At 39.5% G+C, this 14,121-nt stretch overlaps 1 protein-coding gene across 2 annotated transcripts in view; it reads left to right on the top strand.

The window, feature by feature from the left end:
- Positions 1-8,182: 8,182 nt before the first annotated feature.
- The window catches only part of BTBD8 (BTB domain containing 8), a 107,505-nt gene continuing 101,566 nt past the window's right edge, over positions 8,183-14,121 (top strand). For both annotated transcript variants that reach the window (XM_059136322.1, XM_059136323.1), the window contains exon 1: positions 8,183-8,499. In XM_059136322.1, the coding sequence (XP_058992305.1) occupies positions 8,351-8,499 (149 nt within the window). In that variant the 5' untranslated portion in view covers positions 8,183-8,350. The remainder of the gene's footprint in view (positions 8,500-14,121) is intronic.

Genomic DNA, 14,121 nt, shown 5'->3' on the forward strand with positions numbered 1-14,121 from the left:
CACAGAATTCTACATCTGAAACTAATATTACACTGAATGTTAATTAACTGGAATTTAAATAAAAACTTAAAAAAGTAGATTAGAAAAAAGACATCTATTGATAAACATTGTTCACCTTGTTAATATCTATCTTTTGTTTAGTGTTAAATTAAGGCCAGAGGAACATTTTAGACCATTGCCTCTTCTTCATTTTTGCAAAGAAAATATCTCATTAAGAGCTCCATTGGCAATAAATAAATACGTGTAACACTACAGTACAAGAAAAATAAAAATAAACATCAGTAAAATATAATACTAGGAATACCACTGAAATGATTATAAGTGATATGGCTGCCACTTAAAATTTTTTTCTAGATATATAAATGATTATTTAGAATGAGAAAAGAAATTACAAAAGACTACAATTTCTGGAAAGCTGATAATATTACAAACCTAAGTTATAAATTCTGAAAAATTCTACTTTGAGTCCCATTAAAGGGGAAATTTGTGTTTATAATTGCATATTCTGCATTATTAAGAATACTCCTTTCACTCTGACTACACACCAATGAGAACTGAAGCTTCTAATCTTATACCTTCTAACTACCTATATACTTCTAGCACCCTTTGTTGTAAGACATCTTCACATGTGATGTGATGTGACGTTGGGCCCTATCCCTTTATGTCACTCTGCAAGATGAATCAGCTAAGTATTCCTGGAAGCCATTCCTGCAAATAGGAAGCAATAACTTATGTAGATGTGGAAATGATTGCGAACCAATAAATATGCCTTGCTAACTCAAACTACTGTATCCTCAACTTATTTTCATTGTGGTCATATCCCAAAAATTGCCTATAGACACTCAGTGCCACAATATATGAGGGGACATTTGATTAAGAAGAAAGTCTTGGGGCACCTGGGTGGCTCAGTGGGTTAAAGCCTCTGCCTTTGGCTCAGGTCATGATTCCAGGGTCCTGGGATTGAGCCCTGCATAGGGCTATCTGCTCAGCAGGGAGCCTGCTTCCCTTCCTTTCTCTCTGCCTGCCTCTCTGCCTACTTGTGATCTCTCTCTGTCAAATAAATAAATAAAATGTTTAAAAAAAGAAGAAGAAAGTCTTGATCAAATGTGGTAAAATTTCCTACCTTTGCAAAATTAAAAAAAAACATACCCCAGAAGTACAAAAAGGAAACACATTTCTAGGGATTCCACTGGAGCCTTCTTGTACAAGGTGGAGGAGGTCCCTAAAGCTTAGGTTTCATTAGTTAGCTTCCTGGTATTCTGAGAAGAAAGGAAGAAGAGGTGAGGGGGAGGTGAGCAGAGGACGAAAACTTAAGGAAAGTGACAAAAAAATATTAAATATTGTTCTGAGATCATTTGCATGCATTTCTCACCTGAGAAAGGAGGTGGGTAAGTGACATTTTATAATCCTCACTGTCTTAGTTCAGGGTGCTATTACAAAAATACTATGGACTGGGTTATTTCTTATAGTTCTGGAAGCTGGGAAGTCTAAGATCAATGCACTAGCAAATTTGGTGTCTCATAAGAGCTTGCTTCCTAGTATGTAAATAGCTGTCTTCTCACTATATCATCTCATGGTGGAAAAGACAAGGAAATTCTCTGGGGTCTCTTTCATAAGGGAACTAACCCATTCATGGGGGTTCCATCCTCATGACCTGATCACCTCCCAAAGGCCCCACCTCCATATTCCATCACACTAGGTATTAGATTCTCACATATGAATTTTGGGAGGTCACAAATAGTCATTCTATTGTATCCACCCAACTTGATGTTTCTTTTTTTAAAATTTTGTTTTTATTTATTTAACACAGAGAGAGAGCACAAGCAGGGGGAGTGGCAGGCAGAAGGAGAGGGAGAAGCAGAGAGAGGGAGAAGCGGGTTCCCCACTGTACAAGGAGCCTGATGTGGGGCTCAATCCCAGGACGGTGGGATCATGACCTAAGCCCAAGGAAGATGCTTAACTGACTGAGTTACCTAGGTCCACCCTTCCCCCAACTTGATATTTCCATGATATTAATTCATAAAACCTTAAATTGAATATAATCTAATTGTTAGTTGTAATATTCATATTATGATGAAACTCTAATAACTTCCATAAGAATGTATAGGTAAGTAATTCTATTAATGTTAGGAACCAAGAGTTTTTCAGTGCAAGAAAAAAAGAACAGAGTTTAAAAACAAAGAATCTAAAAATCTCATAATATTAAATTTGAATCAGATATAGTATAAATTCAGCAATCTTTTTTCTTATAAAAACATGTATTGCTTAGGAACAACCCAGCACCCATTATGCTTAGAAAAATAACTCAATCAGAGAAAGACAACTATCATATCATCTCCCTGATATGAGGAAGTGGAGATGCAACGTGGGGGATTTGGGGGGTAGGCAAGGAATAAATGAAACAAGATAGGATTGGGAGAGAGACAAACCATAAAAGACTCTTAATCTCACAAGACAAACTGAGGGTTGCTGGGGGTAGGGGGGTAGGGAGAGGGTGGTGGGGATATGGACATTGGGGAAGGTATGTGCTATGGTGAGTGCTGTGAAGTGTAAACCTGGGTATTCACAGACCTGTATCACTGCGGCTAATACATTATATGTTAATTAAAAAAAAAGAAGAAGAAAGAAAGAACCCAGACCAATATTAATGAGCATAGTTAACACCCAGATTGTGAGCTCTATCTACCAGTACACACTAAAAGGAACTATAGCTATTTGGGAGAATAGCTGGGGTGGAAAATAAACAATGTATCTAGTATCTGGTTGTGCCAGAAAGCAAGGAAGATACCACAGATTAGAGAACGTGTCAAAGGGACACAAGAGCCAATACAAAGGAACTCCCATTGGTCAGATAAGGCAATTTGAGCATCAAAAAGAATAAATGCAATTGTCTTTGCATAAATAAAAATCAGTGAGTTCATGAACAAAAATGATAAACTGAACACATTGGAATTAATGAGGTTATCAACTCCTAACTTGGAAAAATGATAATTTAAATAAGAGAATTAAGTATTTATCCTGCCTTTGCAGTGTGAAACGTCTTTCTGGATATCCAGTATTTCTAACTGATGAAGGATGGTTCTTCTTTAAGGAACATTTAGAGCAAATTTCCAGCAAATGAATGATGCAATTATAAAATCATTTTGCACTCCCTAGTTGGCCCAAGCAAGAATTATCAACAGATAAAACTATTAGATGAAAATGTATGATTCATATTAGCAACATTGAGAGGAGGATAACCAAACATTATGTACCTCCTGATATGATACAAAATGAATTACCACTTGTGGGAAGCAGGATAATGCCTGTGCCCATCCTCCCAAAAGATGTCCATATCCTAATCCCAGAATTTGGGAATATGTTAGGTCACATGCCAAAGGGCAAAAGGGAATTAAGGTTGCACATGGAATTAAGTTCGCTAATTAGCTGACCTTAAAAGAGGGAGATTATCCTGGATTATCCAATTGTACAGAATGTAACCACAAGAGGCCTTAAAAGAGCAAAGACGAGGCACAAGAAGAGGTCAGAATGACGCAATGTAAGAAGGACTCAACCTGCTGTCTTGGAAGATGGCAGAAAGGAATTCAAGAGCCAAGGAATATGGGTAGCCTCTAGAATCCGCATAAAAGAAGGAAACATGGGGAATGCAGTCCTGCCCAAACCTTGATCTTAGCCCAGTCAGATCCATTTGGGGGTTCTAATCTACAAAACTGAAGGGAAAAAATTTGTTGTTTTTGAGCCACTAAATTTGTGGTAATGTGTTAAAGTAACAATAGAAAACTAATATTCCACCTAATATTCCATTTATTAAATATTTTTTTGTTAAGGAATTGAACTTCAATCTAATCAAGCCTCTGAAATCAACTTTTGCAGGAAATGTATGGTATAAATGAACATAGAAAGTGATACTATAAGGACACAAACAGTAAAATTTAAAATGTGGGATATTCTACAGCTCAGCTGGCCAGGCTTCTGCAACATCAATGGCATGAAGATAAAAATGGGAGAGGGAACTGCTCTAGATTAGAAGAGACTCAGGAGACTTAAGAACCAAATGCAACCTCTGAATCATTTGAAAATGGATTCAAACAAACCAACTATAAAGGATATTTTTAGGACAGTTGTGAAAATTTTACAATGGGTTACATAGTAAATAAATTATTGTTAATTTGTAAGGAATAATGTTAGAAGTTAGAAATCAGGGTGCCTGGGTGGCTCAGTTGGTTAAGCCGCTGCCTTCGGCTCAGGTCATGATCTCAGGGTCCTGGGATCAAGTCCCGCATTGGGCTCTCTGCTCAGCAGGGAGCCTGATTCCTTCTCTCTCTCTCTCTGCCTGCCTCTCTGCCTACTTGTGATCTCTCTCTGTTGAATAAATAAATAAAATCTTAAAAAAAAAAAAGAAGTTAGAAATCATCCAATTTTTTTTAGAGATGCATACTGAAGTATGTAGGAATAAAATTAAATAATGTCTGTGCTTTTACTTTCAAAATTTTTAGAAGGAAAGAAGGAAGGGAAGAAGGAAGGAAAGAAGAAAACATGAGAAAGGACCAAAAGAAGAGAAGGCACATATGCCCATTTTTGTAATGGGTATATTGGGGTTTATTGTATCTCTCTCTTTACTTATTTGTATATTTGAAATGTTTCAAATGAAAACATTTTTAAAAAAAGATTTTATTTATTTACTTGACAGAGAGAGAGAGATCACAAGTGGGCAGAGAGGCAGGCAGAGAGACAGGGGGAAGCAGGCTCCCCGCTGAGCAGAGAGCCCAATGCGGGGCTTGATCCTAGGACCCTGAGACCACGACCTGACCTGAATGCAGAGGGTTAACCCGCTGAGCCACCCAGGTGCCCCTCAAATGAAAACATTTTTAAAGAAGAAAAAATAATGCATCCAAAAAGTCACTTTTCTTTCATAAAATGGTAGTTCTTAGAAGAGGGTTTTATTTTTTTCTGGTTTTTTTTTTGTTTGTTTGTTTTTTGTTTTGCCTTCCTAAATTGATTTTCACACACACATGAGAACCATAGTTAAGGCCAACCCAACCCAAAATTATAGATTTTGCTGTCTACCTTCAAAGTTCCTGTTAGGGTACGGAGTCGACAACCCCTCAATTAGACAGAGAACACTCTCAATAATGCCAGTCACACAGCGAGGTTTATTTTCAGCTAGCTGCGGTCCAAGTATCCACCTGGCGCAGCAGGTTTCAACAAGGACCCCAAGTCCTGAAAGCCAAGGGTTTATATAGCACTTTCAAGGCACTTCTTCATAGCTACATACATATCTTGCACCCCACTTTGACAGTTTAACTTTGTTTAACCTTTTGCCACCCCGGCGTCACCCTGGAGCCATCCTGGCGGTTAAGTGAGATTTAGGTTTAGAAGAAATTTAACTTTATTTACATTTCCTTCTGCCTCATCCTCCTTCAGTTTTATGGTGCTACCTCAGGCCTTGAGGAACTGAGCCATTTGTCTCTGGAAACTGGGCCATTGAAGAGATAGCCCTTTTTGTTGTAAATCACTGGGACATTTGCAAACCAAGGGAGATTCCTGTCTTGCAGGATTGTGATCTCTGCATGTTAACTATTTGTTTTTCTTTAACCTTTTGTCCCTGTGGCACCACCACCTAACCGCCCTGGTGGTATATGATTAAGTTGTTTTTCCAGGTTTTAGCTACTTTCTCTTATCTCAAGTTACGTGTACAGTGTGGCCTGGTTAGGGACGCTCAGTAAAATGGCTTCCCAGCCTTCAGGATGGCCATTCTTATGCTAACCCACTCTTACAGTGCAAGGTGCCGGCTTTTGCTTTGCCAAGATGGCTGTACTTATGTCAGGGCTAGACTCGAGGTGGGTACAGCCTTGTTTTTCTTGGCCTCCACACCTGGAGCTCGTTTCTGGGACTTGTTTTTAAGTCCCTGGGGGAAGGGGAGCAGGGACAGCTTAAGGGTTAAACAACAAAGTTATTGTTTAAACTCAACGGAAACCTCTGGCTAAAATAAAAATATAAAATAGGTCCTTACAGTTCCCATTGTTGGTTCCTTAGGGTTCTCTTTTTTTCCTAAGGGTCTTTCAGGAAAAAAATCTGATCTCTTCACTCGCATTAAGGTATAACTGACTCCACAGCCTGAATTAATTAAAATAAAAATAGTGCTTTAGGTAAAAATTTTCTAATGGTTAAATGTGAAGTATCATTGACCAGATTTTTTTAAAATTTATTTTTAAGTATTTTGATTTTTAAAAGGGCACTTTTTCTTTAATTACTTCACATAGTCAATTGCCTAAGGTGTTTTAAGAGAATTAAATTATATGAACCAGAAACCATTCTGTCATCCATTCCCAACCAGTGAGTTAATAATAAACGCAATTGTGGATGGTAAAAATGCCTGTTACCTCAGCTGATAAAGGGGCATGGTAGAACTCTTGCAGGACTTTGAAGGGGAAGAGTTGGTTGCTAGTCAGCCTAAGTTTTAATACTTAGACCACCACTACACTGACTGTGGCCTTTGCCAAATCACCTATTTTCTCATACCTCAACTTCCTCACCTGCAGATTAGGCTCATATTAGTGCCTAGCTAAATGGTGGTTGTGAAGATTGAGTTAATGCATTTAAAGCAGGAGAGCAGTTCTTTCACCTAATAAAAGCACTCAATAAATATTAGGTATTATTATTTTTGACACTCCTATTTTCTACAGGAATAATTAAGAATCAGTTATCCAGTTATATTTTTCATTATTGATGTGTCTGAATATTTGAGAGGGGCATTATTTGGAGAAACAGCTACTTTCTGGCCAATCTTAAGGTACAAGGTCCATCTATTTTCCAAGTACTTAGTATTTAGAAGAGACTCAGGGGACATAAGAACCAAATGTAACCTCTGACTCGTCTAAAAACCGATTCAAATCAAATCAAATCAACCACAAAGGATACTTTGTGCGAAGCTTCTGAATGAAGCATAACTATTGAGCTTTCTTCCTTCCGAGGAGAGAAGTTAAAAAATACCAAAAGATTTTTAAATGATATCTAGTCCAGCTATTTCCTTCAGGCTGAAATGTTCGAAATTCGATAGCTCACCAATCCATTCACTTCCCCATTCAATTAAAGGCTCTATCCCATTCAGCCTTACCTCCTCCCTTCCTCATCATAAATATTACGTCTTTGTATGCAAAGCGTTAGAATACCAGCGGATAGTTCCTTCGTTCCTTCTTTCTTTCTTTCTTTTTTTTTTTTTTTAAACAACAGAGATTTACTCCTTCCCAGTTCTGGAGGCCAGAGGTACAAAACTAATTTCCATAGGCCAAAATCTAGGTGTGGACAGGGCTATCCTCCCTCTGGAGGCTCTAGCGGAAGATTTATTCTTTGTCTGTTTCAGTTTCTGGTGACTTCCGGCATTCTTCTGCTTGTGGTCACATTGCCTTTTCCCTTCTAGGTATAATCTCTTTCTGCTGCTTTCTTATAAGAACACTTGTGATTGCGGGGAACCTGCTTCCCACCCCCCCCCCCCCGCCTGCCTCTCTGCCTACTTGTGATCTGTCTTTCTGCCAAATAAATAAATAAAATCTTAAAAGAAAGAAAAAAAGAAAAAAAAAAAAAAAGGAACACTTGTGATTGCATTCAGGGGCTATAATCTAGGATAATATCCCTATCCCAAGGTCACAAGCTGTTATTTCTCGGTTGAAGTTCAAGAGCGGTTATAGGAGACACTCCCTGGATTAGAAAGCGACCGGGGGCTTTTAGACTGTACACACCCTTTTCAGGGGACTCAGGAGTGTTCTCACTCTTGCTGATTTTACTTAGTTCTTTCCCCGCTCCTCACATCCCCAGTTTTTCTTGCCTAAAGCAACAAAATAAGGGAGCGTGACTCGCCACCGTAAAGGGTCCTGTGAACCTATTTTTTCGTGGGGGGCGGGGGGAGCGCTGACATCCCAGGAAGACATAACGTGGAAAGGTTCGCAGGTTGATCTGAACTTGGTTCGCAATAAAACTATTAAATTGAGTGATTGGCACCACCTCCAACGCAAAGAGACCCAGGAAAAATAACCGGAGAGATTGGATACTCCCTAGACGTGGTTTGCTCCCAGGCAATGGGGGCGGGGTGCCTCCCGGCCTAAGTAAACAGAACTACTACGCCTGCGCACACCCTTCTGGGGTCACGTGTCGGCGCGAGCCTCCCAGATCGCCCCGCAGAGCTGCCCTGCTGCCGTAAGGGACCGTGTGCAACCGGGGAGGCGTCAACCTTTCTCTGAGGGGCGGATTCGGGTCGGACCTGAGCGTTGGGTCGGCAACGCCCCCTTCTTCCACAGCCGGCGATTGAGATCCCACACTGGGCCTGCGGGGTGCCGCGGTACCTTTGTAGGACATGGCCGGCTGTGGGGAGGGTAGCGCGGCGCCCATGGTACTTCTGGGGTCCCCTGGAGTTTGCAGTAAGGGGTTGCAAAGAAAGGGGCCCTGTGAGCGGCGCCGGCTGAAGGCGGTGGTGTCGGAGCAGCTCAGCCAGGATCTGCTCAGGTAGGAGGAGGCGGGAACTCTGGCTGCTTCAGTTCTTAAGGCATCTACCTCCGCCCCAGAAGCTGTGGCCCCTTCTCGGCCACTCCATCCCCCGCTCCTCCTTCTCCTCGCCTCAGGCTTTTGTGGGACGTCCACCAGTCTCCTCACTACAGAGCTGTTACCTCACCCTAAAAAACCCAATCCCGAGCACCTCGGAGATAACGTACCAGATTAAAAACGGAAACCAAAATTAGTATCATAGTTATATGCAGCCCCCAGTTTATGACAGAATAAGACGACTAGGCTTAGTTCTGTTTCTTTTGTTTGTTTGTTTGTTTTTTTGACAGAGAGAGATCACAAGTAGGCAGAGAGAAAGGGGAAGCAGGCTCACTGCTGAGCAGAGCCGGATGCGGGGCATAGATCCCAGGACCCTGGGATCATGACCTGAGCCGAAGGCAGAGGCTTTAACCCACTGAGCCACCCAGGCGCCCCTAGGCTTAGTTTTTGAAAGACACCTCACTAAGGTTGGAATGGATCCAGGCAGGTTTCATGGTACTGAAGAGTACACTTTAAAAAAAGAAGCTTAGTTTAAGAAAAACGGTAGGTATAAAAATGAATATTTACTTAGATTAAGGAAAAAATAGATTAGTGGAGTCTTGGAGGTCTTTTCTTCAGAATTTTCTTTAAACAGTTTACCAGAAATATTTACGTAGAAATATTTCCTGACTGCAAACTGGTTTCCCCTCTTCACCTAGAACACTCTACAGCTCCCAGCAACTTCCCCCTCCCATGAGGACACAAGCAAGTGGAGGAATGTTCTGAAGCTTAACTCAGGCTCTAGTGAATCCGGTTAATGACATCTCAGTCTATAAAGAAAATAAAGCCTAGAAGTATTCCCTAGCCAATTGCCATTTCCACCAAAACTGATTTTGTAAGCTTTATTGTGCATCAGAATCACCTGGAGGGCTTGTTAAAACTTAGATTTACTGGGTCCAAGACCATAATACTCATTCAGTTGGTCAGGAAGAGAGCCTTTGCATTTCTAACAAGGTCCCAGGTGATGCTGCTGCTGCTGCTGCTAGCTGCTGAGTCACACTTTGAGAACTACTAAACTACAGTAAACATAATTACCACTAATAACCAACAGTTGTGCAGCATTCTGCTTTTTTTTTTTTTTAAGTGCTTTCTATCCCCTACACTTAAGCTCCAGCAGCTATAAACTGTGCTTTCTATGTAGTAAAAAAAATTCCCTTTAATTTGGACTCATCTGCCAGAGATGCTGCTTTGTCTCCACCAGTGAGGGATTAATGAAAAATATGGAGAAATAAAACTGAAGTTGTTCTGTTTCTAGGGTGAATCTGTAAGAATGAGGCACTCCTTCTTTTCAGTGACTTTATTCTTTGGGTTGAATTGTAAGTGTTACGGTGTCAGGAATTTAAGGAAGATAAGATGTCTGATTTATATAAAGAAAATGAAATTCAGGTATAGTAGGTGAACTCATCTGAGCAGCAATTAAGGATAGGATCCTGAACTCCCAGGTTCCTATTACAAGCAAAAAAAAAGAAAGAAAAAGATGTAGCAGTTCTTTTTATTTTTTAACAAGAAAACTTCATATGTGTACCCAGCACCCTAATTCTTGTACCAAATTAATCTTTTTCAAACACAGAAATAAAATGGATTTATTCTGCAAATATTAATGAAGTATCTGGCTCCCACCATGTACCTAGATTTGTACTAGGTCCTGAAGAATCAAAGATTAATAAGACGTATCTTCGGTGTTGTGCTTACACTCCAGTAAGAGAGATAATAGTCAAACAAAAGTTATGGGGACTGGGGTGAGTTTAGGGAACATTTTTAGGGTGGTGTTTGATCTCTTGAGGATTGATTCCTAATTGATTAGGTAAAGATTAGGAAGGGAAAAGTCAGAGGATATCTCAACAAAGGAAATTGCTTTTATAAAAACACAGAGATTTGAAAGAGTTTGATATATTTTGGGAAAGCAAGTTGCATTAGATTCTTAAACATCAAGGAACAGAGACACCTCTGGGTGACCTGAGATAATAGAGTAGATGGAGAAGTGAGTAAAAAAACTGTTTCAGTGGTCAAAAAGCCAGATCTGTTGTAGAATTGGAAAGTTGCTTGGGATATAACAGCAATTATACAATAAGACCTCATTGAGAAGTACACCATTATTCAGGACAGTTGTAATAAAAATACCTAAACTTATTGCTCTTCTACTATTAGCTAGATGCTGGGTTGACTACCCTGTGAAGTAAGTCTTGGTATTATTTCCATTTAACAGATAAGGAAACTGAGTATTAGGCATGAAGTGATAAGAGTCCAAATAAAAACCTTGACATTCTGACTCCAAAAACGTTAAAATAACTTGCCCAAGGTCATACAACCAGAATATGAGCCTACTCAGTCTGTTTTCTCTGCAAAAGTTATACAAAGTGATCTTCTGGTAATTTATTTCCTTTATCTTTGCTTCTATCCTTACCCTTTCTTTTTCTTACTCTAGTTTGGATTTGTGCTGAAACTCTAATACAGTGTCATCACTTGGTTCCTGTTTATTATAGACCATCTCTGCTAGAGTTTACTTGTTTAACTACCACATTGGCTGATGGCTAACCTTGGCTCATTCCATTATTCATTCAGATGTCGTTAAGAGCATCAGAGTCATGTGCTACAAAGACAAGCCATATATGAATGATAAATGAATTTGGTAGCTTTTTGGGAGGGGATTGTGGGTATGGCCTGCAACCGAAGTGATAGCAGATGAGTGTGAATGGGTAAACTAAGACTAGATCGTGGAGGCCTTCTTTCTTTAGTGAAGGGTTTGGAATATATTGTGGAGGCAGTGGAGAGCCATTGGTGTTTTTAAAATAGAAAATTAACATTTAGTTCTTGAGTTGAGGGAAGAGAAATTAGAAACAAGGAAATTAGCTAGGAGATTTTGTAATAGTCAAGGGATACGTAAGGCAGTGGTGATGGAAAAAGGGGAAGGGATTCACATGTGCAAGTTGATGGGGTCGGTAACCAATTATATGTGGAGGTACAGGGGAAAGGAAACAAGCCAAGTCTTGGGGCATTTGAAAGGGAGGAGCATGGTGAATGTTGAGGAAGCCATATGCAGGAGACAATTGGAAATATGTCTGGAATTGAAAATGAAGGTTGGAATAGCAGATAGACAGTAAAGGTTGGTGGTATCATCAGCACCCAGTTGTTCAAGCCAAAAAAGAGAGGTTATTCCCTTCCATTCACCTACATTCAGTCACCACCTCCTGCCAATTTTATTACCAAAGTATATTTTAATTCTATTCCATAGTCTAAATCACTATTGATCTCTCCTGGCTCAAGCCAGCCTCAAGCCATCATTCATCTGTGTTGTGCATTAATTTTCTCATTCTCATTCTCATTTCCCTCTAATTCCTTGTCTACACAACTAATAGGTGATATTTTGGAAAATGAATTTGTCCATGTTTCTAATCATTTGGTGATTCGCCTTCAACTGTAAGATGGAATTAAACTCTTTGCCTCTTATTGGTCTTTATCCTAGCAGCTTCATCTGTCACTTCTTAGCTCCTCAATACTCTCTGCTGACCAGTCTGTAGCTTCATATTCACACATACCTTAGCAAGGAACGTGGAGCCAGGAACTAACTAACTATGACCTTGCCTTGCTGCCCTGACCAACTCTTATTTGATCTTTGAAATCTCATTTGGTTTTCTGGTCCTCTGTAAGGTCTTTTATGCCTGTCTCTGAAAAAATTTTACTTATATGTGTTATTGACTATTTTACAGTCTTTAATTTTCAGGCCTGTCTTCCATACTATTCAGTAAAATCCTTGAGTGCACATGTTTTAGTCATCAATCTGTACCCAGTGCTTGGTACCTTGAACATGCTTAATACATTTTTAGTGATAATCAGCAGTCCAAAATGCATTAGATTAGTGCAGCAGTGGGCTGAGAAATGAGATAGAAGCTGGACCTAGACATGAGTTGAGCTTTGATTCAACCTGCCCTTCTTCTAGACTTTACTATTAGATGAGCCAATAAACCCCCTTTAATATTTAAGCCAGTCTGAGTCGGATAATTCTGTTACTTATAACATACAAGATATTCTTGTAACTGATGTAAGTAGTATTATAAAATAAAAGACACTATATTTTCATGTTCACAATTTTTTAAACACATTAAATTTTTTTTATTTAACAAATACTCATGAGCATGTATTAAGAACCAGGCAGATTCCCTAGTGATGTTATATGGTTACCAGCTGCATTGCTTTCTTATTCACTTGGGGAAGAATGGAGGATGGAGAAAAGGTAGATGGGAGGAAGGAATAAATTGATGTGCAGTTTGACTTTTTATTAATGTTTGAGAAACCAGTACATTATTGCATAACTCTATTTTTTTCAAAAGATTATTTATTTATTTATTTGACAGGCAGAGAGGCAGGTAGAGAGAGAGAGAGAGGAGGTAGCAGGCTCCCCACTGAGCAGGGAGTCTGATGCAGGGCTCCATCCCAGGACCCTGAGATCATGACCTGAGCTGAAGGCAGAGGCTTTAACCCACTGAGCCACCCAGGTGCCCCCATTTTTACACAACTTTAAAAACTACTTAATAAAAATAATTTATTGATTAAAATATTGACTAAAATGGGGGCGCCTGGGTGGCTCAGTGAGGAGCCTCTGCCTTCTGCTTGGGTCATGGTCCCGGGGTCCTGGGATTGAGCCCCGCTTTGGGTTCTCTGCTCAGCGGGGAGCCTGCTTCCGCCTCTTTCTCTGCCTGCCTCTCTGCCTACTTGCAATCTGTCAAATAAATAAATAAAATCTTAAAAAAAAAATAAATAAAATATTGACTAAAATATTTCTGTTTGCTTATTGTTTCCAAGGTTCTGAAAGTTTTGTGCTCTGAAGCATTTGTTTTTTTAGTGTAAAATACAACAAAATTGAACAAGCAGATACTGAGCTCTGTATACTGCATATACAGTTTTTGCCTTTGGGAATTTATTGTCTAGTAGAGAGAAATACTTCAAAAAATAATGATGCAGTGACAGAAGGGCTGTATAGAGGTATGCACTAGTTGTGTTGGGATCAGAGAGGAAGGAGCCGTTAACTTGGTCTTGGAGGAGTAAGAGTGTCAGTGGCAACATTCTAAGCTTTCACTGTAATGGATATCTTTATCCATTAGTTCTACCTCCTATAGTGTACTGGTGTGATTGCCAGGTATACCCTGTGATACGGAAGTCCTCTGAGAATACATATCTTGCCCAGGATAATGATACAGTGATATGAAGTATTATTTAGTATTTAGAGAGTAGAAATCTATAGTTACCACAGTGACAAAAGATTATGACAGTTTGTATTATGATGCTGATTTCTGTTCTTCCATCACTTTACATGTAATCAGTGGGCTTTACCATAACCATGTGCATTAGTAAAGGGATTTGAATGGGTTACCCCATGAGCCCATCATTTTAATAATAGATTATAGCGTGATTTGTTCTATTTGTGTGAGGAAAAACCTGGAAAAGGGCTTAAATGTCACATTCTTGACGGCCAAGCCTGCATTTCAGACTTGATATTTAACAATAGTCAGAACAAAATGTACCAGTTTCTAATCTGTATTGTCTATTATA

The sequence above is a fragment of the Mustela lutreola genome, chromosome 10 (assembly GCF_030435805.1).
Source record: "Mustela lutreola isolate mMusLut2 chromosome 10, mMusLut2.pri, whole genome shotgun sequence".
In the NCBI taxonomy this organism is placed as follows: domain Eukaryota; kingdom Metazoa; phylum Chordata; class Mammalia; order Carnivora; family Mustelidae; genus Mustela; species Mustela lutreola.